This window comes from Prionailurus bengalensis, chromosome B2, assembly GCF_016509475.1.
Source record: "Prionailurus bengalensis isolate Pbe53 chromosome B2, Fcat_Pben_1.1_paternal_pri, whole genome shotgun sequence".
Classification (NCBI taxonomy): domain Eukaryota; kingdom Metazoa; phylum Chordata; class Mammalia; order Carnivora; family Felidae; genus Prionailurus; species Prionailurus bengalensis.
In genome coordinates this window covers 25,823,399-25,847,804 of record NC_057349.1, presented here as the reverse complement: position 1 = coordinate 25,847,804, position 24,406 = coordinate 25,823,399, and the positions used below count along the sequence as shown (strand labels likewise).

At 41.5% G+C, this 24,406-nt stretch overlaps 1 protein-coding gene across 1 annotated transcript; it reads right to left on the bottom strand.

Annotated features, from left to right (window-relative positions):
• Positions 1–566: 566 nt before the first annotated feature.
• On the bottom strand, positions 567–9,584 carry SERPINB1 (serpin family B member 1). Its single transcript, XM_043590955.1, has 7 exons — positions 9,383–9,584; positions 8,016–8,191; positions 6,100–6,237; positions 4,978–5,095; positions 3,812–3,954; positions 3,560–3,727; positions 567–1,822 (listed from the first exon to the last, which is right to left on the bottom strand). Exons 2-7 carry the CDS (start codon positions 8,181–8,183, stop codon positions 1,418–1,420), a joined length of 1,140 nt encoding a protein of 379 aa, XP_043446890.1. The 5' UTR covers positions 8,184–8,191; positions 9,383–9,584; the 3' UTR covers positions 567–1,417.
• Between the last annotated feature and the right edge of the window lie 14,822 nt (positions 9,585–24,406).

Below are 24,406 nucleotides of genomic sequence, written 5' to 3'. Positions count from 1 at the left end.
ATATTTTCTGTAAACACCATATGGTATTTTTCCAGTCTAGCCTGACCACCTTTGTCTTGTAACTGGAACATTTTTAGCCAATTTTGCATTTTAAGTCATTACTTAAATACTTGGGAGTTTAATATACTATCTTGGTATCTGTCATGCGTGCTTTGCATGCCTTTCTCTCTTCTTTCTTTCCTCTTTTTTGGATTGATCATTTTTTGTTATTCCCTTTTTCTCTTTGGTTTATTTTGAAAGTTATAAACCCTTTTACTATTCTTCCAGCAGTCACTTCAGACTGTACATCATGCACCCTAAACTCATTAAAATAGACTGTAGCTGTAACTGTACATTTATTCTCTTCCCAGACAGTGCACAGACTTTGGAGTTTTTACCTTATTTCCTTCTGTAAGAAGAAATGAAGGAGGGAAAGCTTGCTGACAACAGATTTGCTAAGATGTTGTTTTTATCCTGTGTTCTCACTTCTTGCCATCACGGACATCAGTACTGTCAGGCCAAGAATTCTGTTTTATTCTTGGCTTGTCTAAGATCAGAGTGAACAAGCGAACTGAGATCAGTCTGGCTTGCAGAATCTTAGGAAAGTTTATTAACCAGCCCACTGGTTTCGCGGGAGCAAGAAAATGTATCATTTCAAGCCTTATCCCAAGGAGTACATGTATATTGATCAGACCCTCTCCAAACTCCACACCACAGCATTGCATAAAGCCACCCCATTGCCATAAAAACATGTATCACATGATGGAAACCAAGAACTTTTATCAGAAAACATGCAAGAAGATGGTTAACAAGTGAGATCTTTGTACCCCCTCTTTGCTTAACAGTCTCTGCCACTACATTATTCTTTTTTGTCATTTCTTGGAATCTTTTATGAGAAGACACCCACTCCTTGACTCCATGTGATCCCACAAAAACACCATATTAGGGAGGAGAAAGGGCAACAATAAAAGGGAAGACAGGCTATCACCAGTGACTCTTTGTTTGAAAGAATAAGAACAATTAAAAAATACTAACCTTATAGGACAAGGGATTAGAAATATTGGCCAAGGCAAGTTTGTCTTTACAACCCAGACTCTTAATTGAGGTGCCCTCCTATATTTCAATTGAATATCCGTTTTTAGCCTCCCTTCTACAATCAATGTCTATTTCGGCTTCCAAAATTCTGTCTGTGAACTAAATTATAGTATTATCATGTTTCCTTTGGCCATCAGGAGAGCATAGCAAGTTCATAGACTACTATGTTGTCAAGAATCTACACATTTCATGGGTGTATGTAAACAGCCAACAGAGCTGAACTTACAAAGGAAATTAAAGATCTTTTTTCAGATGGTAGTTTTATTGGTAAAGATATATGAAAATTGTCACCATTGAAAGTGCAGGTAATAAAGCTCTAAGCATGACCTTGTATTTCCAGTTTCTAAGGGGAAGACAATCTGCCCAAGAACAGGATGTTAGCAGAGGGATTATGCTTAATAAAGAAAATGAATGGATGGTCAGCAACAAATTCCTCCTCGGGCATCAGCATGGTAAAGTTGGCAACGCCTGCTGTGGCAGCTGCCGCCTCTGTGCCCTCCTCATTGACTTCCACGAAGGACTTATGGACAATTTTTGATATGAAAAGATCTCTAGCTCCTGACATGCTGGACAGATCAGCCTTGCTGCTACTAAAAAGATCCTTTACACCCAGGCGGGATAGGTGGGAGTTAAGGTCGTAGCTCTCTTCCAGCTTGAACCTGGGCAAGTAGACTTTGACTTCAATGCGATCCAGATTCTCAGCTTTGGTCCACACACGCAGTTTTTCCAAAGTCAATTGTTCCTCAATCTGGAATGAGAACAGTAAAAAGAAGAGGTGAAAACAGTTTTAGATAAGTAAACTAATAAAGCATTATTAAAATGAATGGACCCATTTTATCAGTTGCTCATCAGTCTCCTCCATGTCTTGTGCTGAAACAGATTCCATTTGAAAGATTTCATTTCTTCCAGTGGTTAGTGATAATATAACAGAGCCGTGTTCCAGGCCATCAAGCGCCCAAGTACAGGAACTATGGACATTGGGTCCATCAAGTATCCGTCTATCTACCTACCCATACACTCACCTTCCCACCCATCCATCCACCCAGGAATTACTAAGCTCCTACCACACCAGCTTACTGTTATAGGCCATGATGGCTGTGTTACCCTAATCAGTCAAGTGGTATAAGGGAAGATTTTAAAGCTTTCTTCTACTTATTCTGAATCCCATTGATCACAGAGATTATCTGTGAACCTCACAGAGTTGAAGTAATCTCTAATAGATTTCGTTCCTAAGTAAAAATAGAAAAAGACCTAGTTCCTCATTTAAAAAGGAGTAACAATAGTACCTACCTACAGCATTGTGTGAGTATTAAATTAGTTAATATACATAAAGTGCTTGGCACATAGTATAAAAGACAGCTATTTTCATTACTGTTATAATTACTACTATTGGGCTAGAACAGAACCATTACCCACTTGTTCTAATGATGCTGATTATTTCTTTCATGAGGCTAGAGACTCTTTTTTATATAATCAGAGAAAGAGACGAATATGGAGATACAACTGAAAAAAAGAACATGTTGATTCTAATACATACTCTGTACTTGGAAATGGCTAATATTACATCTCTTCCTGAAAGCAAGTTTGATCAGGGACAGGGTAGAGAAAAACCACACAGCAGCCTAGAGACGCTGAAGAAAACCATACTCTTAACAGTTTTGCCTATTCTGAGTCCTGACATAAGATGGCATAGCCTTTAAATGACACAGAATAGGAATCACATACAAAGCTCATATTAGAACACAGGCTTAGTACTCAAGCCAACATGTCACGAGTTTTTTTCTGCTGTGTAGCTATTGGAAATTTAATTCACAATCTATATGAATTGCAGCAAGAATGAGCAGTGTAATAGGGTTTTATAGCACATGATGAAACTATGTAGTATAATGTTTTGGGGTTTTCAAATTAAAAAAAAATTTTAACATTTATTTATTTTTTGAGAGACAGAGACAAAGCATGAGCAGAGGAGGCGAAGAAAGAGAGAGGGAGTCATAGAATCCTAAGCTGACTCCAGGCTCTGAGCTGTCAGCATAGAGCCAGCCCATCGCAGGGCTCAAACTCAGGAACTGCGAGATCATGACCTGAGCCGAAGTCAGATACTTACCCAACTAAGCCGCCCCAGGCACCCCTGGGGTTTTTAATTTTCAAAAATTTGTTTCAAAAAACAACTTTAATTACATTGCCCTTTCCCCTAAAGTTCTTTTAGGAGAGTTGCCATGAGCTGCCACTGGCCCATGTTACATTTAATATAAATCTTTAGATGTTCTCCACCACACCTGTTCACTGACAGTAGCTGAAAATTGAAACTTAGGGCTTGAGTAGTAACGTCCATAAGCTACTTTACAAAGGAATGACAGAGCATTGGAAAGAAAAGTCACATCAGTAAACACATAACAAGCACCTACTGCCAGCGTGAGCACCCACGACCACACAAGGCAGAATCGATACATCAGGACACGTGAAGCATGAAGCTGGGAATGGTTACCTTCTTGAGACCTGTGGACTCATCCTCAATGTCATCTGGCAGCAGGATAATCATGCTGAGTTCCTTGCCTCGGTAAGGCAGGTCTAGCACGCGGCACTTAAGGTCCTCGATGTAGCCATATGGGAATCTCTTCTTTTGATACATCATTTTCACCATCTTTGTCTCTTTCTGGACAGTTGAAAAAAAATCACTCACTTTTTATCTGCATATCCTTAGAGCAAAGAGGAATTTGAGCCAGTTATATCACCTTACCTTATTCAAGCGGAAGGGCTTATTGTCAGTGGCTTCCTTAATGAACTCCTCCTCCCAGTTCCCTTTGAAATAGATGGCATTCACTAGCACAAGCTTAGTCATGCTGCCAACCACACCTGGAGCCAATAGTTCCAGGATTTTCCCTAAAATGATAAAGTTAACTTTTAAAAAAGATCCACATATCCGAATTCCAAATTGGAACTGACATTTGATTCTCCCCGAAATGCAATTCAAAAGCATATTCTGTACTTAACTTTCCTTTAACATGGTATTAAGTTAGGAAAACCCTACTAGCACGTTTGCACTTTAAATATGCCAAATAAAAGGGTAAAGGGCCAAAACAAGAAAATTCTCATTTTCTGGAGTTTGTGGTAAACAATGAGGCTGATTTTGTGAATGGCCAGTCTTTTTCAGGAAAAAAAAAAATCCTTGATGAAAATATTGTGAGTCACTAGTAAATCACTTTTTCAAATCCTCTAAGCAGAAGCCTACTCTCTCTCTCTCTCTCTCTCTCTCTCTCTCTCACACACACACACACACACACACACACACACAAAACAAAACAAAAGATTTTAATAAATATCCAAAAGGTAGGACAGCTACTCCACTGAAACACAGGATCCACCTTGACCACAGCATGGCCATGGAACAGTTCTTCATATGGAAGACAAGTGTTCGGTGCCCTGACTCCTTCCATGACTAGACTAGAGAGAGTTGTACCAGACAGTCCCAGCTACCATCCCTGATTTCTTAGACAAGAAGTTCACAAAAATTATTTATGACCACAGCAGCTTGTAAATATTCATTCACAAGTATTAGGATATTTCTTTCCATATGTATATTAACTAATTGGGGCCAGGCTGGATTTTCCTCAAATTTTTTTATTCCTTTTATTCTACAATGTGAGTTTTAATTTTAAAATGTAGCTTTGGGAACATATGGGGGGAAATGTATTTAGCTATTTCAGTTAAATCATGTTGAAGTTTCCTCTTGGAAGAATTTCTACACCCAAACGCTGTCCAACTGGGCAGTGCAGAGCTCATTCCCAGGATGAACTCCTAGATTCCCAGAGTCAGGATGAGGGAACAGGAAAAAAGAAGGGGGAATCAGATGCAGGTGGGGAAGCTGGCAGGAGGAGAATGATTAGGTTCTGCCTGGTCTCTCACCTTCTGTCTGCCCTTTGACCCACTCATTAATCACTTTCCTTGCTTCTTCAGAGGCTTGCTGAAAATCTACACTGGCCAATTCAGCACCATACATTTTCTGAGTTGAAGCTAAGAATTCCTGTTTAAAAAAACAAAAACAAAAACAGGAAATGTTTGTTTCCTAAAATAGTTCAAAGCAGAAATGGTCCCAAAAGGTATAAATTTCATTGTAACAAAAAAATTCTAACTTTATATTTTTTCATTATGGTAAAAAAACACATAACATTAAGTTTACCATCTTAACTATTTTTAAGTACCATAGTTTTTAACTACTGTAGTACTGCTGTTCAGTAGTTTCAGTATTGTATAAAATTTACCAATTCTTTTCCAACCTTGGCTAACATTTTCATAAATAAGAACATACTGATTGCACTTGGAAATGAATTGTGGAATTCATGGTTTAGTAAAACAGCCAGGGTAAATCTTTTCACTGTGAAGACTATAAAATGAAACCACATGGATTAATAAGAATTCTGACTGTCATATATTTTCATTCTGTACCATTTTTCTGGATTTTTATAACAATTAAAACTGATTTCTATGAACTTGGTTATGCTAGAAAAAAATCTGCATTGTCTAGTGAGTGTTTTATTGTTTTTTTTGTTTTTGTTTTTTAATTTTAGAGAGGGGGGGCACCTAGGTGGCTCAGTCAGTTAAGCGTCCAACTTCAACTTAGGTCCTGATCTCACTGCTTGTGAGTTCCACCCCCACAATGGGCTCTGTGCTGACAGCTCAGCGCCTGGAGCCTGCTTTGGACTCTGTGTCTCCCTTTCTCTGCCCCTCCCCTGCTCGAGCTGTCTCTCTCTCTCTCTCTCTCTCTCTCTCTCTCTCTAAACATTAAAAAGAAATGAGAGAGAGCATGCATGAGCAGGGGAGAGTGGGGGAGAAGGACAGAGATAGAGGTGGGGGCAGGGGAGAATCTTAAGCAGGTTCCAAGCTCAGCACAGAGCTGGACAGGGGGCTGGATCCCACAACCCTGGGATCATGACCTGAGCTGAAATCAAGAGTTGGACACTCAACCAACTGAGCCACCCAGGTGCCCCTGTCTAGTAAGCATTTGAACATGAAGTGCAAAGTACTCACAGGGAGGAAATTATAGTTCTTGTCTCCATACAACCTATTAGCAAGTTTCAGAATATAGGAGGCTCCGCGTTTGTTGATATCGGCATTCAGACTCTGAAATCTTGAATGAATCTCCTCAACTGTATCAAAATGAAGAGCCTAAAATAAAGAAAACATTCTTTCTATAACCATTTGGTTTGAAATTATAAAGTGATTCCTTGGCATTTGCTTCCATCATATTAAATTAATGGGTTTTTATTACTGATTATTCATGATCCCCAGCCCAATATTGTATTAATTTCTCATTGGAGAACAAATAATAGAGAATCCAAAATGTATAGCTTTGTGAGACACAATAATTACAACACTAGAAACTGCTTTTACATCACTTTTTGTTAAAATTATAGCTCTGCAATATGAGGGGTTAATAACCTAAATATTTATACAAGTCTGCTTTTTTATCCAAAGAAAATTCTAAATGGTATGTTTATGTCTTATTCTGAATCTAATATAATTTCGCTGAAATGTCTCAGAAATAAACAGTAAAAATAAGAATAATTACCTATGCAGGAACACAAAGATATTACAGATAGAGGGATTTTTTTTTTCTTATACCATTAGCATCAGTAACTCACTTATTTAAAAATAACTTCTTTAAACTTAACATTTGGCAAAAGTTTAATCCCTCATGTATCAGTTACAAATCAAAAGTCCCTTTATGGTTTTATGAGGCCTGGGCTGGCTCCTTGCTCTTAAGACACAAAGAACAAACCTATACAGTGTACAAAGTCCATTCAATCACCAAGATATGGAATGTTTGCATAGTTGCTATGCTCAATCTGCTTCAATTGAAATGGGGGGGTGGCGCTTAAAACTATTATTTACTGAAGTCATAAAATCCCTGGAAAGCCTCAAAATGAAGCTGATATTACCCTGCGAGAGCAACTAACAATTAGTACCAGGGGGGTCAAAAAAAAAAAAGTGGATTTTTGAAAATCTTTAAATGCTGTCATATCTGCACTGATAAAGATGACTGGTTCTCCATAAAGTACAGCAGTAGAAGCTTTGTAGCTGGAACAGGTCCGTCAGCTTGAATCCAGGGCTGGACTGTCCCTAGCTGCAGGTGCTGTGCACTTTGTGACTGGTATATTAGACCACTTTCAGCATTCCTTTTCCCTAGATTCCAAACAAAGCCAGAGTTCCCCTCTCAGAATTAAAGACTATCTAGTACAGAAGTGCCCTCCCCACCCACTAAGGACAGGAGGAGGGCGAGGCACTGCAGCTGCTTCTCCTGCTGTGCTAGTGACCTGCCCTTAACAGCTGCTATGCTTCACTTGTCTCTCCCTGCAGGGCCCTCCCGCTCACGCAGCCACGTCACAGCCCAGTGAGCCACACTTGGTGCCAGGCACGGAGCTAGGCAGAGGGAATACAGAATCACACAGTTGCCTTGTCCCCTTAAAAGCTGACCACTGCCAACTTCACTATGTGTGTTTCCCATGTGTAATTATGCTGGAAAGTAATGTTACATAATAGACATTACTTATGAGGAGCAGGGCATCACATGCGAGGAAGAAACTGGTAAATCCTAGTTCAGGAAGAGATGCGATGGCTTACAGGAAAGCCCACTGGACTACAAGGGGCACACTGCAGGGGCTTTGTTGGCTTTCTTCACTGCTGTTCCCTCAGCCAAACAAAAACCGGTGGCTGGCACATAGCAGGTGCTCTGTAAGGACCCGATTGTGAATGAAAGCCTGCATACAAATGGATTGTTCTTGGGGATTCTTCTGATATTCTGACCTCACAATGTATAGTTGTGGAACACAGAAGTACAGTTTTAAAAACACACTGTAAGAACTCAAAGGCACTTTTCAGTAGAGACTAGCCATCAGCCGGGAGATGGAAGGAAAAGCAGGTTGTCTTTGGGTGTTTCTGCTGACCTTGGACACCTGTACTGCAGTAGCACCTTGAGTCCCCAGCAAGATCATGGCCAATGCTGATGAAATGCTGAAGGGAGAGAAGAATATATTCCCAGTAGGACTGTCCTCATTCATAGCGTGGAACATGTCCACCGCGAACTGGGTGTTTGCTGTGCTCAGCTGCTCCATGGTGAAGACTGCAACACAAAACAAAGGCCCCAAGTTGCCCACTGCCCACACCAGCAAATTAGGCAACCGCATTTCCCCATGTCCTCCTCAGCTTGTGCCAACCGCCATGAAACTTGCACTTTCTCTATCTCTCTCTCTATTTTCAGGAGAGCATGTGCACAAATGCAGGAGTAGGGATGACTAGCCAGGGACTCAGCAGGGACACAGGATCGGGACCCAGGCTACCCTAGAAGGCTCTGAGCTTGCAGACTGGTGAGCCTGAGGAGGGGCCCACTCTGGGCCTTTCCTAAGTTTAGGAGCACACACATTTCCATACTCCTTTGGTTCAAGCCTCTCATTCCTTTGGGCAATGAATCCACCGCCCATATTTACCTGAAATAAGAATGTTTCTAATTAGAAAATCATAACTACCTACCTATGCACTATAGCAAATTCCACTAAAGGAGATATAATTGTCCTCATTATTGAGATTCAGTCTAACGTTTCCAGAGGTTAAGAATCCCAAGTCTCATAGCTAGCGTAGGATGTGGGAGTTGAAAACCCCAACGCGGGTCCTGGTTAGGCAAGGCAGCCCGACAGGGACAAGGTGACAGGCTACTCCTGCGAGGCAGCGCACAAGTAGGTGCACCTGACCTCTGGGACCAGCCACCCACTTAACCATCGTGACTTCTATCAGAGCCTCAATGTCCCCGCATGTAGGCAGGGAAGACTACGAGCTGTGCCGGCTGCTTAGCGTGTAAGTCATTAACTACATTTTTGTTGTTGATAAAGAATCTCTAGGATCGCACTGGTCTCCTTTCCCCTCCTCCATCCGCAGAAAGGAGAAGCCAGAAACAAGCACCAGCCCGGGCCGCCTGGAAACTGTCACAAACAGATCAGGGAAAAAGAACAGGAAGGAAAACATTCTGATCTCAGGTTACGGTTTTGCCGACAAGCCCGACCTCAGTCTCCAGCTGGCCCGCCTGGCCTGGAAGCCCAGCCGCCGTGGAGGGTGATCGGGGGAGCCCGGGGGCGGGGCGCACGGCTGGGGGCGGTGGCGTCCGGGGCGCAGGAATGCCGCGCCGGCAGCGGTCGGCGCGGACGGGCGGAGCCTGCGGAGATCACCAGCCATCCAGAGTTCCGGGCCCTTCGGAGCCCCGGGCTGGCCTGTCCCGCCCGGCCCACCTCCCCATTGCGCGTGCCCCTGGTCCTGGTCTTACCGGCTCCGCACTGGACGGGCTCCGGGAAGTGGCGCGCGAGGTGTAGGAAGAAGCGCCGCGGCCAAAGGCCTTTATAGTTGCGGAAGGGGAGTGCCGCCGGGGTGGGCAGGGCGTTGGCTCTTATCCCAGATGACGTCCTAAGAGTCTGTGTGCTTCCATAGAGGCTGAGGTGAGTGTGGGCTCCGCGCCAGGAGCAGTGTCCTCCCCAGGGAATCAGCATCTCTCTGAGTTCTAGGCAATCTCAGATCCCTGGCAAGGATCTGATGGGCCATTTCTTACTAAAATATGAATGACTGAGATGATTATAATGTGTCACCTCTTAGAGGGCAAATTTTTGAGTCCCATCTGTGTATGATATACTCCAAACTCTGAGGTTATTTGTTTGTATTTATTTTTTGGTGTGGAGAACAAATTTGGGACCTCTTGCCTAAGGGAAAAGGGGGGCCTCCGGGATAAGAGAAAACAGAAACAGCTCCAAACAGCATCCTTGATGTCACTGTCTTTCTAGTACCAAAGTGAAAACTCAGCCCCAATACTTCCTCACAGGTGATGACTACACCAACTGAGTCAGCTCACATATCACACATAATGACAACTCACATCTGTTTGAATGAAGTATTTCTTAGCCACTATGCTAAAGTGTAGACTCATCAATTTTTCTTCCTGGACTGTTAAAACAGAATGGATGGCTATGGTTGAATAGTAAAGGCGATAACTATTTCTGTGGGGCTTTTGTTTCTCCCTTTAAAGATCTGGGTATGTAGTTTCACCAAAATTTATAGTATTGAGGGTATGAAATAATTCTGCATCATGGAACTTCTCCCCTGGTTTTTTTTTGTTTGTTTTTTGTTTGTTTTTTGTGGTTTTTTTTTTTGACAAATCTCAACATGAAAAGGGGGCAGAGGAAAAATCCTATTGTTTTATTTAGTATGGATAATATAGTGTGAGTGGATTTGTAGATTTTTTTTCAACTGTGAGAACTTATTTATAATGAAAAGGAACAAAGAAATCACTGTATTACAGTAATGAGTAATAAAAATACTCTCCCTATTAATAAAAAAGCAGCGAGAATTTAATAACTAAGATTGTAGAGTGCTTTATAGTTTATTAGAATAAAGAAACCAACGTTTATTGAAACCAGTCACAATTAAGTTGAAATGATTTGATCATATCTGGTAACCTGTCCATCATTTCATACAGATTTAAAGAACCACTTATTAGCTTCTGCTCAGAGGTCAATGTGAGATAGTCAAGAGTGCAAAACTTCACTGAAAATGTGTTAAATGACAATCAGAGACACATAAACAAACAAAAAAAAGTGTTCTGAATTTTTTTTTCTCCTGGTATTTTGCATTTGTACTTACCTGGAGTTAGTAATCTGGGTCAAATATAAAAGGAAACCATTCCTAAATCAATACATTTACTATCTAAGGTCAAGACAAAGTAAGTATTCTGTTGAATAACACTGGAGTGTTCTACCTGTGGCTTTAAACTGTATGGCCACTACCAAAGTTCATGCAGAGATACTCTCATACACTCTGATGGTATAGCCAGTTTGGACAATATTTGCCATTTCTACTAAACCTCAAACATGTTTACCCTAACTATGATCCAGCAATTTCACCCCCAGGAATACCCAGTGAAAATGTGCTGTGAGCACGTGCACCCGGAAATATGTACAAGAATGTTTATAGCAACATTATTTATGTTAGACCCAAACTGGAAACCACCTAAATGCCCGTCAACAGAAGAGGAGGTAATTTTTTTAAGTTATTTATTTCTTTTTGAGAGAAAGCACGAGTGGGGAAGGGGCAGAGAGAGAGAGAGAGAGAGAAAGAGAGAGAGAAAGAGAGAATCCCAAGCAAGCTCTGCTTGTCAGCACAGAGCCTGATGTGGGGCTCGATGCGGGACTCAAACTCATGAACCCTTGAGATCATGACCTGAGCCAAAGTTGACTTGCAACCAACTGAGCCACCCAGGTGCCCCAGAAAACTAGATGAATTAACACGACAGAATAATACACTACATGTATACACTACATGTGGAAATGAATACACTATAGCAATACACAACAACATGACTGAATCTCCCCCATACACTGTTGAACAAAGGAGTATAAGCTATATGGTTCCAGTTATGAAAAATTCAAAAACAGGCAGAACGAACTCATGGTGTTTGAAGTCAGGAAAGATGCTCTCTCTGGGGAGGAAGGAGTATTATATTGACTATATTTTTCTTATTTTCTGTATTCTTGGTGCTCTGGCATTTGAGGCCCTGATCCTGGAAAGACTGCCCCCAGCAAGGCTAGCTAATTTCTAGAGATTGTGAATGATTACCCTGAGAGTGAAACTTTGGCATACAAACCAACCAGTTGGGTGACCATACTCTCATCTATCTTTTTTATCAAACTCCCACACCCCAAGCCAGGGCTCCCCCTACCCTAAATCACTGCAGGGCCAGGTACCAGATAGCTAGAAACCACCTAAATAGCCCAGAGCCCAGCAAAATGATTTAAATTACCCAATCCTTAAGTTTACTTAGAGTACCTACCTTGCCTTGCCCATTCCTTCCCGTGAGAACCCCAATAAAGGCTCTGGGCCGTGCTCTGCCCTCTCGCCTTCTGCCTCCTGGCCCAGGTCCTACATGGTCTGGCGTGGTGTAGCCTGGTTTGCCTTTTATTTCTAGGAATCTGTGAGTATAAATTTCCTTCATGATTATCATTTCCATACCAGTGGTCTTACCATAACTGACAAAAACAAATCCCAGTTTCATGTTTAACATAAGGGTGGTGAGTGGGAGCAGCACAAGGTGGGGAGGGTTCTGGGGTGCTGATAATGTGTCATTTCTTGACATGGGTAGTGGTTACACAGATGTATTCATTTTGTGATAATACATTGAGTTGTACACATAATTTTTGTGCTTTTCTGCATGTATGTTATACTTGAATAAAAATTATTAAAAAGTAGCAATGAAAAATGTTGGATGTTAGTGATTATCTTATTTCCTGTCTCCCCTTTCTCCCCTACCACAGGATCAATCAGCTTGAAGCTGGCTGGCATGTCATCCAGCGTGTCCACCCCCTAACTGTGATCAGTGGCTTGTGCCCAAGGGATGAGCTGTAAGCCGCATGCCCTTCCTGTTCTCCCACGTCCAGCAACCACACAACTCTCCAAATCCAGGTAAAAAGCCCTTCCCGTCTATGCTGTCATGTGGGAACACATCAACCACTGGTTCAAGGTGCACAATAAACGAGATGCAATATAAATTTTTCAAAGATCCACAGCCACGTTCATAAAACCCATGAGAAAATCTCAAAGCAGCACCAGTAGATGTTTGAGAACTAATTGTCTATGTTATTGACTCCTAGGTTAATTGTAGTGTGATTAGAGAACATGATCCCTGTATTATTTTAATCTTCAGAAGTGTTTTGAGACTTGCTTCATAGTCCAGGATATGGCCAATTTTTGTAAATATTCCTGTGGATTATAAGAAAAGATATCCTAAATCCTTTAGGGGCAGTGTTTTATATATGGCCATTCTGATAAGTGCACTAATCATTTTATTCAGCTCTATACTTAGATTTACCAAGCATATTTAGCAAGACAATGACTAAAATATCAGTATTTCTATTGACTAGCAACAGACAGGAAATGAAACTAAAAGAAAAATACCACTTAAAGCACCATCAAAAAATCAAGCAAAGGGGTGTCTGGGTGGCTCAGTTGGTTAAGCGTCCAACTTCAGCTCAGGTCATGATCTCACAGTTTGTGAGTTCGAGCCCTACATTGGGCTCTGTGCTGACAGCTCAGAGCCTGGAGCCTGCTTCAGATTCTGTGTCTCCCTCTCTCTCTCTGCCTCTTCCCTGCTTGAGCTCTGTCTCTCTCTCTGCCTTAAAAATATATAAACATTAAAAAATGTTTCAAAAGATTACATTTCAACATTATTTCACTTATATAAATCTCAAAATCAAGCTTAAAGCAAATTGTACTGCTTTAGAGAAAAGCAAGGAAAATGATTTCAAAAGTCAGAAGAGTTGTTACCTATTAGGGGAAGTGGGGGCTGTTATCTGGAAGGGCCACTTGGAGGGAAGAGTATTTGATTTTTTGACCTGGGTTACTTGGGTACATGCCTTATAATTAACTTTTCAATTATCCTTATGATCTGTGCATTATATTTTACTATAGACAAAATAATGTCAAGTGATCTAACAGACTAGTGTACCTCCAAATGCCTGACAAGTCGCTGTATTTATAATTACAGAGTTATATTGAGAAAGGAGTAGAACGTATGAGCAAAAGATAAAGGAGTCCTGGGCAGGGACAGGGGCAGGTGAGCTAGTTTTCATGCCAACTCTTCTCCCATGAGATTTGTCCCTTGTGCTATGTGACAAGTGGTCCCGTGCTGGAGCACTCTCTGATAGACACAGCCCCAGCAACGACTGTAAGGAGTCAGTCCCCAGCGGGCTGGAGGAGACATTGAGGCTAGTCCTGTAGGGGCTTTGCCAGGCTGTGGTGGGGTTGCCTGAAGACGAGGCCAGTCCCTGTGCTCTGAGCTGTCTGCCCAAGTTGGTAGTACCATGCAGTAGTAGCTGAAATTTTTACAGTCTTTTTCATTTTGTGCAGAAGTTTCCAGTCATATAAAAGCCGGGCTTGAGAGGGGAAACACGTGCTGCATTCATTGGAATAAGTATAAACGAATCCACAAATTTGGCATTCTTATGAAAGAGTGTGAAGACTCACCTTTAAAGACCACCAGACTTGAGTAAAGTCATCTGAAATGCCAAGTCACTGTATGAAAAGCTCAGTGCTCCCAAATCTATGCTCCAAAGCAAAGTAGACTTCCTAGAAAAGGAACTGAAAAAAGTGAAAATCAGATGCTCAAAACAAGATGGACTGATAGAAGGCATTATAAGAAGGACACTGTCATTGAAAGTCAATCAAAGTCCATCAGACTACAAGTGCCCTCTCCATGTAGAATGCAAGGGACTCCTTCCTCGGTTTGGGTTTGAAAGGAGAGCTTCCCCAAGTGTTCACACAGATCTCTCCAATGCTGTGTGCACGCTTCTTTCTCCCAATCTGAGGTCTCAATGCTGGTGGGCGAAAGGGGGCTCTTCCTAACAAGAAGACGTCTTCATGCCTCTCATCTTGGGTGCTGCCAGCATTACTTCCCCCTGAGTCTTCCTGCCCCAGCTTGACCTACAACAGTAAGGAGCATCAGTCCTCCATGGGGTTTTCCTCATGACCCTTCACCTGCACTTGAATTATTCCTCCTGCCCCACATCCTGAAAGTAGAAGGGAGTTACTCTTACACTTGACCTTCAAACAAGCTGATCATTGATCATCCAGCACTCCCACAAAAATCTTGATTTTCCCCCCTCCCTCTTTTCAAAAAGCTAATTTTGAATTAGCTTGTTTGGCTATTCAATTTAAAAAACTGTGGGGTGACTGGGTGACTCAGTTGGTTAAGCATCCGACTCTTGATTTCCACTCAGGTCATGATCTCACAGTGAGGAGCCTGCTTGGGGTTCTCTCTCTCTCTCTCTCTCTCTCTCTCTCTCTCTCTCTGTCTTCTCCCTTTGCCCCTTCCCCAAGTGTGTGCTCTCTCTGTCTCTCAAAAATAAACATTACAAAAAATAAAAAGAAACTGTAATTAAAGCAAACTGTTATACTTTTAATCAACATGAAGCTTGATGGAGTTATAAGTCTCACAACAGTGTTTTGTGAATATGTTAAATGTGGTTCTTACAAGTAAATTATTTCCATGTTATTGTGCTCTCTGGATATTTTGTTTTAGATAATCAACCTTTAAAGACATCAACAAAATTTACAGTATTCCATGAGCATGGAAACATTTTAAACTTAAAAAGTTAATTTTTGCATACCAAGAGCTGTATTTATTTTAAAAGAGAAATGTGACAATTACTATCTACCTAAGGAATTATTAAACTTATTTCAATAACTTATTTTTAACTTGTTAAAACAAGCAAAATGACTCAAAGCACTCTGCAAATAATGTTTTCCTATAAATGGTGTGACAGCTTTAGGTGAGACACAGCAATTTCATGACAATGAATAATTTTGGCCCCTGGGCTGTGGCTGCAGGTGTCTAGATGCTCCTGAGAAATTCTGCATTAGCTACATTTTCATCTCTTGGGCAGCTTAACGATTGAGATTAGAGACACAGATAAAATAACCTATGAAAATTTCTTCTAGTCCTTTTATTTTCTGACAAATAATGGCACAAACCTAGTGTTAAAATGTCAGCTGTGTAACATAACTTTATCCACTAGAGGGCCAAATGTCATCATTATTTAAAAAACCAGTCATCTGCTAAGATGTTTAATGCCAGGAACACTCCAGTAGTTCTTCTTCCTCATGTAAGTTCAGTTCCCCTTACCAGGATAGCAGAAATATTCATAAAATTAATTTTCTCTTAGAAGTATACCTGTCAGGGCGCCTGGGTGGCTTAGTTGGTTGAACATCCAATTCTTGATTTCTGCTCAGGTCATGATCCTGGGGTCCTGGGATCAACCCCTGTGTCAAGCTCTGCACTGAGTGTGGAGCCTGCTTAAGATTCTCTTTCTCTGGGGTGGCTGGGTGGCTCAGTCGGTTAAGCGCCCAACTTCGACTCAGGTCATAATCTCTCAGTTCATGGGTTTCGAGCACTGTGCCAGGCTCTGTGCTGACAGCTCAGAGCCTAGAGCCTGCTTTGGATTCTCTGTCTCCCTTTCTCTCTGCCTTTCCCCCACTAATGTTCTGTCTCTCAAAGGTATGAATAAATGTTCAAAAAAATTTTTATTTTTTTTTTTAATTTTTTTTATCTTTATTTTTGAGAGACAGACAGAGTGCAAGCGGGGAAGGAACAGAGAGAGAGGGAGACTCAGAATCTGAAGCAGGCTCCAGTCTCCAAACCATCAGCACAGAGCCCAACATGGGGCTCGAACTCTCAAACCATGAGATCATGACCTGAGCAAAAGTTGGACACTTAACCAACTCAGCCACCCAGGTGCCCCCCCCAAAAAAAATTTTTTTTTAAAAAGATCATCTCTCTGTCCCTCTGCCCTTCCCCCTGCTTGCGCCTGCTCTCTCTAAATTAATTAATTAATTAATTAATTAATTTTGAAAAACAAATATACCTGTCAATCAGTGTTTTTTTGACCTCACCACCCCCCCCCCATTTCCTGGATCTGTTTTCAATATCTCAAAGATATTGAAAGATGTCCCACTTTCTTCCAGATCTTTGTTGCTGCTACTACCTCTTCCTGGAATGGCTGACTTCTTGTAAGTCTGGTCTTTGCTCAGTGCCACCTCTTTGCTGGGACCTAACCTGGCCCCTAGGCCTCTGCCCTTGTTCCAAGTTACTTTCTGTTTGCTTTCCAGCCCCTGTTGCCATCACAAGTCATCATGTTTATGAATGCATTGTGTCTTTTTCACAAATTGTCACGTGGAAACAGGGCTTTGACCCTGTTTTTCACTGCCCTATCCCCAGTATACAGAAAAACACAAAACATATAGTAGATGTTTAACGAATATGGTAGAAAAAAGCCTGGATAGATGACTGAAGTTTATAGTCCAGAATAAATCAAGCTGTGTGGACAGATGACATGATATTCAGTAAAGTTTCTTGATGAAAGGTGAGTGGAAAAAAGCCTTTTCAAAGCAAAAGTTAGGCTAACTCTAATTTAAATGGAAATGGAGCCCAAACAAGAGGGGTATAAGTCCCAGGACAATCAACTGGAGCACAGAGAGGAAACGATATACATGGCAGAAGATGGTGTAAAGAAATTGGCCCTGGGAACTTAGTACTGAGAAAGAGGCATTTACCAAAGCCTGTGATTGTCATGTACAGCAAAGGAGTGTTAGATGTTTATGGAAATGACCTAAAAGCTGGCTCACTTGAGGACTGAGGTCTCTGGAGGTGTGCTGCAGGGCTCTGCCTTTGGTATGGTCCTGTCTTACTCCCTCATAAACAACTTCAGTAGTCATAAAGGAGCCAAAGAATACATTGACAAAAAGCACAAATCTAATGTTTATTCAAAGGAACTCCCATGACTGAAATGTCATCCCAAACCAATATGAAAAAGTATAACAAAGAAAATATAGATGTTTTACATTTAGATTTTAAGAAATCAATTTTTCACAAATACCAGAGATAGGAGGCCTGTTGTAGTAGCAGTTCACATGAAAAAAAAAAAATCTGAAATTGTAACTGACTGCAAACTCAGTGTTCGGCAGTGAAGGTCCCAGTAGACGCATAGTCCTCATTCAGTGACAGAGAGTCCCACTGTCCCATGCTCTGACCTGATCTATTTAGAGAATGGCTTTAGATGTGCATGCCACAGATATCCAGAGGAAGATGAGGGTAACACTCCGCTAAGAATTTTGGAAGGAATTGTGGCACAAGAACAGACACACAGATCAATGGAACAGAATAGAGAACCCAGAAATGGACCCACAAACGTATGGCCAACTAATCTTTGACAAAGCAGGAAAGAATATCCAATGGAATAAAGATAGTCTTTTCAGCAAGTGGTGCTGGGAAAACTGGACAGTGACATGCAGAAGAATGAACATGGACCATTTTCTTACACCATACACAAAAATAAACTCAAAATGGATGAAAGACCTAAATGTAAGACAGGAAGCCCTCAAAATCCTCAAGGAGAAAGCAGGCAAAAACCTCTTTGATCTTGGCCGCAGCAACTTCTTACTCAATACATCTCTGATGGCAAGGGAAACAAAAACAAAAATGAACTATTGGGACCTCATCAAAATAAAAAGTTCCTGCACAGAGAAAGAAACAATCAGCAAAACTAAAAGGCAACTGACAGAATGGGAGAAGATATTTGTAAACGACATATCAGATAAAGGGTTAGTATCCAAAATCTATAAAGAACTTATCAAACTCAACACCCAAAAAACAATAATCCAGTGAAGAAATGGGCAAAAGACATGAATAGACACTTCTCCAAAGAAGACATCCAGATGGCCAACTGACACATGAAAACGTGCTCAACATCACTCATCATCAGGAAAATACAAATCAAAACCACATGAGATACCACCTCACACCTGTCAGAATGGCTAAAATTAACAACTCAGGCAACAACAGATGTTGGCAATGATGTGGAGAAAGAAGATCTCTTTTGCATTGATGGTGGCAATGCAAACTGGTGCAGCCACTCTGGAAAACAGTATGGAGGTTCCTCAAAAAATTAAAAATAGAACTACCCTACGACCCAGCAATTGCACTACTAGGTATTTATCCAAGGGATACAGGTGTGCTGTTTCGAAGGGGCACATGCACTCCAATGTTTATAGCAACACTATCAACAATAGCCAAAGTATGGAAAGAACCCAAATGTCCATCAATGGATGAATGGATAAAGAAGAGGTGGGATATATATACAATGGAGTATTACTTGGCAATCAAAAAGAATGAAATCTTGCCATTTGCAACTACGTGGATGGAACTAGAGGATATTATGCTAAGCAAAATTAGTCAGAGAAAGACAAATATCATATGACTTTACTCATATGAGGACTTTAAGATACAGAACAGATGAACATAAGGGAAGGGAAACAAAAATAATATAAAAACAGGGAGGGGGACAAAACGTAAGAGACTCTTAAATATGGAGAACAAACAGAGGGTTACTGGAGGGGTTGTGGGAGGGGGGATGGGCTAAATGGGTAAGGGGCATTAAGGAATCTACTCCTGAAATCATTGTTGCACTAAATGCTAACTAATTTGGATGTAAATTAAAAAATAAAATTTAAAAAAAAAGACAAAAAAAAGAATTTTGGAAGGAATTGGATTTGTTCAATTCAAAGAGAAAATGGGCAAGAAGGAAACTAGAGGGTAATATAGGCAGTTCAATATGACATCTTTGAAAGAAGCCTGGTGGTAAGAGGACCAGTGCTGCCTCTTCCTGGCTGAGTCCTTGAGGCAAACATCTCATACCTTCAGGGGCCCCAGCTACATTATCTGTAAAAGAAGAATCATAATTGCAACCTCCTAGGGTTTTTGCGTGGATTTATTGAAATGTCTCTAAATGTTAGAATAGATTCAGATAAGGCACAGAAGGTGGCCACAGCAGGGCCACCTGTATGCACACAATAACTGGATATTACAGTTAAGAATTAGGACATCTAAGGGGGAACCTGGGTGGCTCAGTTGGTTAGACGTCTGACTCTTGGCTCAGGTCATGGTCTCATGGTTCGTGAGTTTGAGCCCCACGTAGGGCTAGGTGCTGCTGGTGTGGAGCCTGCTTGGAATTCTCTATCTCTCCCTCTCTCTCTGCCTCTACCCTGCTCGCTCTTTCTCTCTCTCTCTCTCTCTCTCAAAATAAATAAGCTTAAAAAAAATTTTTTTTAAGTTAGGACATCTAAGGCTGCGCAGGTGTGTTTAGGGTATGGTGACAGGAAGCTTAACACAGATGAGAGCCTGTCCCAGGAACCACAACCTCTAATTTCACCCATAATGACATTAGTACAATTAATGACAGACATTCACCAGTCAGACCAATGAGCCTCTGGGATCCTGGGTGAGGAAGACTGGAAGTGCTCACTCCAGCTCTGCCAGGTGGGAGTGTGGGGATGGGGACACCCAGCCAGCCTTCCACAGTGTGAGTGCTGTTCCAGCAAGCACGATCTCAGGGAAGATAGGCTCGTTCTCAGCTCTGGAAACTAGTGGATTGGGTGTTACAGAAAAGTAACTGTCAGTGCAACATCAGGGACTTTCTCCTCCACAAATGTAAAGCCCTCATGGAAAAGTGATGCACATTTTGTCACTGCAGCCAATGTGGTCATCTACTCAGGGATAGTGAAGAGGAAATTTCTACTTTGAACAGAGTTTGGTGAGTTAACATCAGAGTTCTGATTTTTGTTCTGAGTCTAAGTGTCTGAGAAATCAGCAATTCGGGCTGCATTTTTTGTCAAGAACCCACGGACTACTCACCACTCTGGGTTCTGACAGAAGTAGAGGTAAGGAGCAAAGTAGAGATGGAAGCGTCTGCTTCTCAGAGCAGACAGGGGCCCAGTCGTGACCGCATGGGGTGCTGTGTAAGAGCTGCCTTGGAGGGGTGGCTTCCCCCTGAGCTCAACACCAGAGCTCCCGACAGGTGACACCCTTGGCACCCTTCCCCCACCTCTTCTGACATTCCCTTCACAGGAAAAGTAGCACAAAGTATGTAACTTCTTTCATTTTCCTCAGCACTCTCTTCTTAGCATAGTTCCATATTGCCAACCATGGCTCAGAAAGATGACATTTTAAAGATGTTTGCACCCCACAGTCATCTACACAGAGGGAGCTTCCGCCAGCTTTACTTTCCAATGCAGCAATTCTGCAACACCAGCTGGTGTCCTGCCACTCAGCCCCTTCTGACACTAACTACCTGGACTTAGTGCAGATGCCTCAGTCCCACAAGACTGCCCCCACCAGTCACAAGTTCCAAGTGGCCACCTATATTTCTGACCAACCATCTATATATTCAGGAGTTCCCACAGCCATGTCTTCAGGTTCAATCATGGGCTAAAACGACTCACAGAATCCAGGAAAGCACTTAGCTTACTATTACAACCCAGGACCAGCTAAATGGAAGAGCAGTATGATGGGGTCTGGGGGTGGTGGTGAAGCATGGAGTTTCCATGCCCTCTCTGGGCACACTACCCTCCCAGAACCTCAGTGTGTTCACCAGACTCTCCAAATTTCATTGTTTAGGGTTTTTATCAAGGTATGACTGACTAAATCATTGGTCACATGGTTGAACTCAATCTCTAGTCCTTCTCCCCTCCCTAAAGGCCCATTATGAGTCACTTCATTAGTGAAGTGCTTCATAACTTCAAGCAAGTTTGAAAGACACTATGAATCACCAAAGACATTCCTTAACACTCAGGAAATCCACAGGTTTTTGAAGCTCTTTGCCAGGAGCAGGACATAGGCCAAATATGTTTTGTTGTATCACGCCTAAACCCACAGAAAACTCAGCTCTTACAGGCATTGACCTTCTGGGTCAGACTGGATCTGTTGGGGAAGGGGCTGAGAACCCAGGAAAGTATAGACTTGCAGATCCATGGTAGAATTACAGATGTCCATACCCAGCATGCAGTTCAGCTCATTTTGAGACACCTGGTACACACAGAAGCTCAGAGACTCTTGCCCAAAGTTGCCCTGTTGGTTAACAACAAAGCATAATAACATCACATACAAGCTTTCTCTGCAGTAGGTCATAGTTTCACAGCTCTGCCATCACGGAAGAGATTGTTCTCACACAATCTGGTGCCCATCCTTTGTAATGAAGCTGGTATGTTTAATCTCCAAGCAAAACCTCCTTGACGACACCATTCCCAGGAACCTACCTTAGCTGAGAGTGCACTCTGCGTCATTGACAGTTAAATAACCTGGGAGGTAGGTAAGACACCTCGTTGAGTTGCTTGGGATGGGAGGTGGGAGTGGGTGAAATCCCCAAAGGGCAATGTCAAGAAACACAGAGGGGTGCTTTCAGAAGAGGCAGATCCTATCAGGAAAGGATTTTGTTGCTGTTGAGGTGAGCATGCCTTGTGTGGACGTCATATGTGAGAAGGGCTGAATTGTCTTGCCGTCAGAGCAGCAGGGAATTCAGAGCTGGAAGGGCAGCTGGAGAATACAGAAGAGAGAAGAGGAGGTAAGAGGCTGGCTCCTGACCAGGTGGGGGAGGGAAAAAAAACCCAAAACACTTCTGTGGGTGTGGCTAAGGTGGGGTTTAAAAGTCAGGGGTAGGGGCACCTGGGTGGCTCGTGGCTCAGTCAGTTAAGCTTCCGACTCACTCTTGATTTAGTTCAGGTCATGATCTCATGGTTCCTGAGATCCAGCCCTGCGTTAGGCTCTGTGCTGTCAGCACTGACAACATGGAGCCTCGTGGGATATTTTCTCCCGTCCTCTCTCTTTTCCTCTCTCCTTACCCCTCCCTCTCTCTCCCTCAAAAATAAATAAAAATAAACTTAAAGAAAATGAAAAATAAAAGTAAGGGGTACAGCCCTACCCCCCTTCCTGTAGCTCCTTTCCCACTTTCTTAACTCTCTCCCTCAGTCCCATCCTCTCCCCTCCCCCACCTTCTGCTACAGCCCCTCCCTGTTCCCCTGACCCCCTCTTGCATTTTCTCTTAAACCTCTGCTGCTACTGATCTTTTGTGCGAGTGGGGGTTGTTTGTTTTAATTCCCAAGAGCAGAAGTGTCTCTCTGACTCCTAGACACTGTTTTCCAGGGCTGAGCTGATTTGATTAGTTCTGTTGAAAAGACTCTTCCAGCTGGACTAATTCAACATAAAGTTATTAGGGCTCTTACTAATGTGTCTCAAATATCCCTTTTCCTTTGCCATTTAAAATAGCATAATCATGGGTGTCCCAGCCCTCATGGTTGCTGGTCCCACCATCATTCAAGGGGAGGGATTTCATCGGGTCTGGAAATGTTGGGGACCATCTTAGACTTCTGTCCCCCCCATCAGCTGAAGTATCACTTGCCATTTTCAATCCCTCTATGTCTTCTCAAAGTACCAAGAATCCTTAACATGTGTAATCCTTGGTTTTTTTTTTTTTAAATATGTAATGACCCTATTCCTTTCTTGCTGTACTTTCCCTGTGTCCTGTTGCGTTGGTCACTATTCTTGATTCTCAAGTTCTTAATCTACCTGAAGATAATGTAAGAAAAATCCTTGTGTGCCACAAAGGGGATACTGTAAATTCCTTGTAATTATAGGATGTTTAAGGGTGTTGTCTCCAATAAAAAGCCTGTCATACCTTCACTAAATGAATGCTTGTAACATCACTGTTTCATAATGGACCCCAATGGAAATGATGTAAATATCTATCAACAGTAGAATGGACAAATCCATGTGGTATAGACATACAATGGCATTATATGTTGCAATGAGAATAAACTATAACTGAACTAAAAATTATAGAGGAATTTCTTGCCTAACATATTTAGGGGAAAAGCCACACACAAATTTGTGAAAACAGTAGGATTACATTTAAATAAAGTTGAAAAACAGGCTAAGCTAACTAACAATGTTCAAAATCAGCATAACCCTGGAGGGAAGAGTAACAATGATTGGAAGGGAAGTTCTCTGGTGTGTATAGTTAATGTCCTATTACTTGGTCTGAGTATTTTTTATATGAGTTAGTTTAATGAGTGAAAATTCATTGGACTCTATGAATTGTATTATTTTCTGCATGTAATTTATATTTCAATAAAAAGTCCAAGGATACAAAGTAAGTGATAACCACAAGAAAATATATGGATGTAAAATATCCTCAAATAAGTTACAAACAAAAGATTAATAAGACTGTAATTCACCTAAAAAATATGTTTGTGATAATGTTCTCTGCATGTGTGATGCTATTGACTTTGAAATTATTTTACAAATGAAGTCAGGTTACAAAGAATTTAGAATTACCTATCAACTTGTACATATTGGAGCATAAGCACATTTTCCAGAATAAAACTATCCCTTTTGTCTCCCACAGATCAGGCAGAAGTTCTGTCCTGAGGCTTTTGTGCTGTCACATTCACTTTTTTTTTTTTTTTTTTTTTTTTTGGAGCCCAACATGGGGCTTAAGCTCATGACCCTGTGATCAAGTCAGACACTTAACAAATTAAGCCAACCGAGTGCCCTGGTCACATACACTTTAACACAGAGGTTTGGGTTAATTATGGTGGAATTGCTATATGTCCTATAGCATCTGAGCATATTTCAGTGGGCTTGGCATAGCTTTTTGTTTGTACATATTATTATTAAGGTGCAAAAAGTAAGTATTTAAAATATATAACCTCATAGTTTATTTCTAAACATTTTATTTATACAGAACAAAACAAATTGCAGCATACCACATTTAACATAAGAGTAATCTTCCCTAAAGATGTGTGTGAATGACATTATGTTAAGTGAGTAGATATCATGAGCACAGATACATGAATATTAATTGTAATATATCTTAGAATGGCATTGATTTTATTGATTTTGGCTTGAAATCTACATTTCACATTT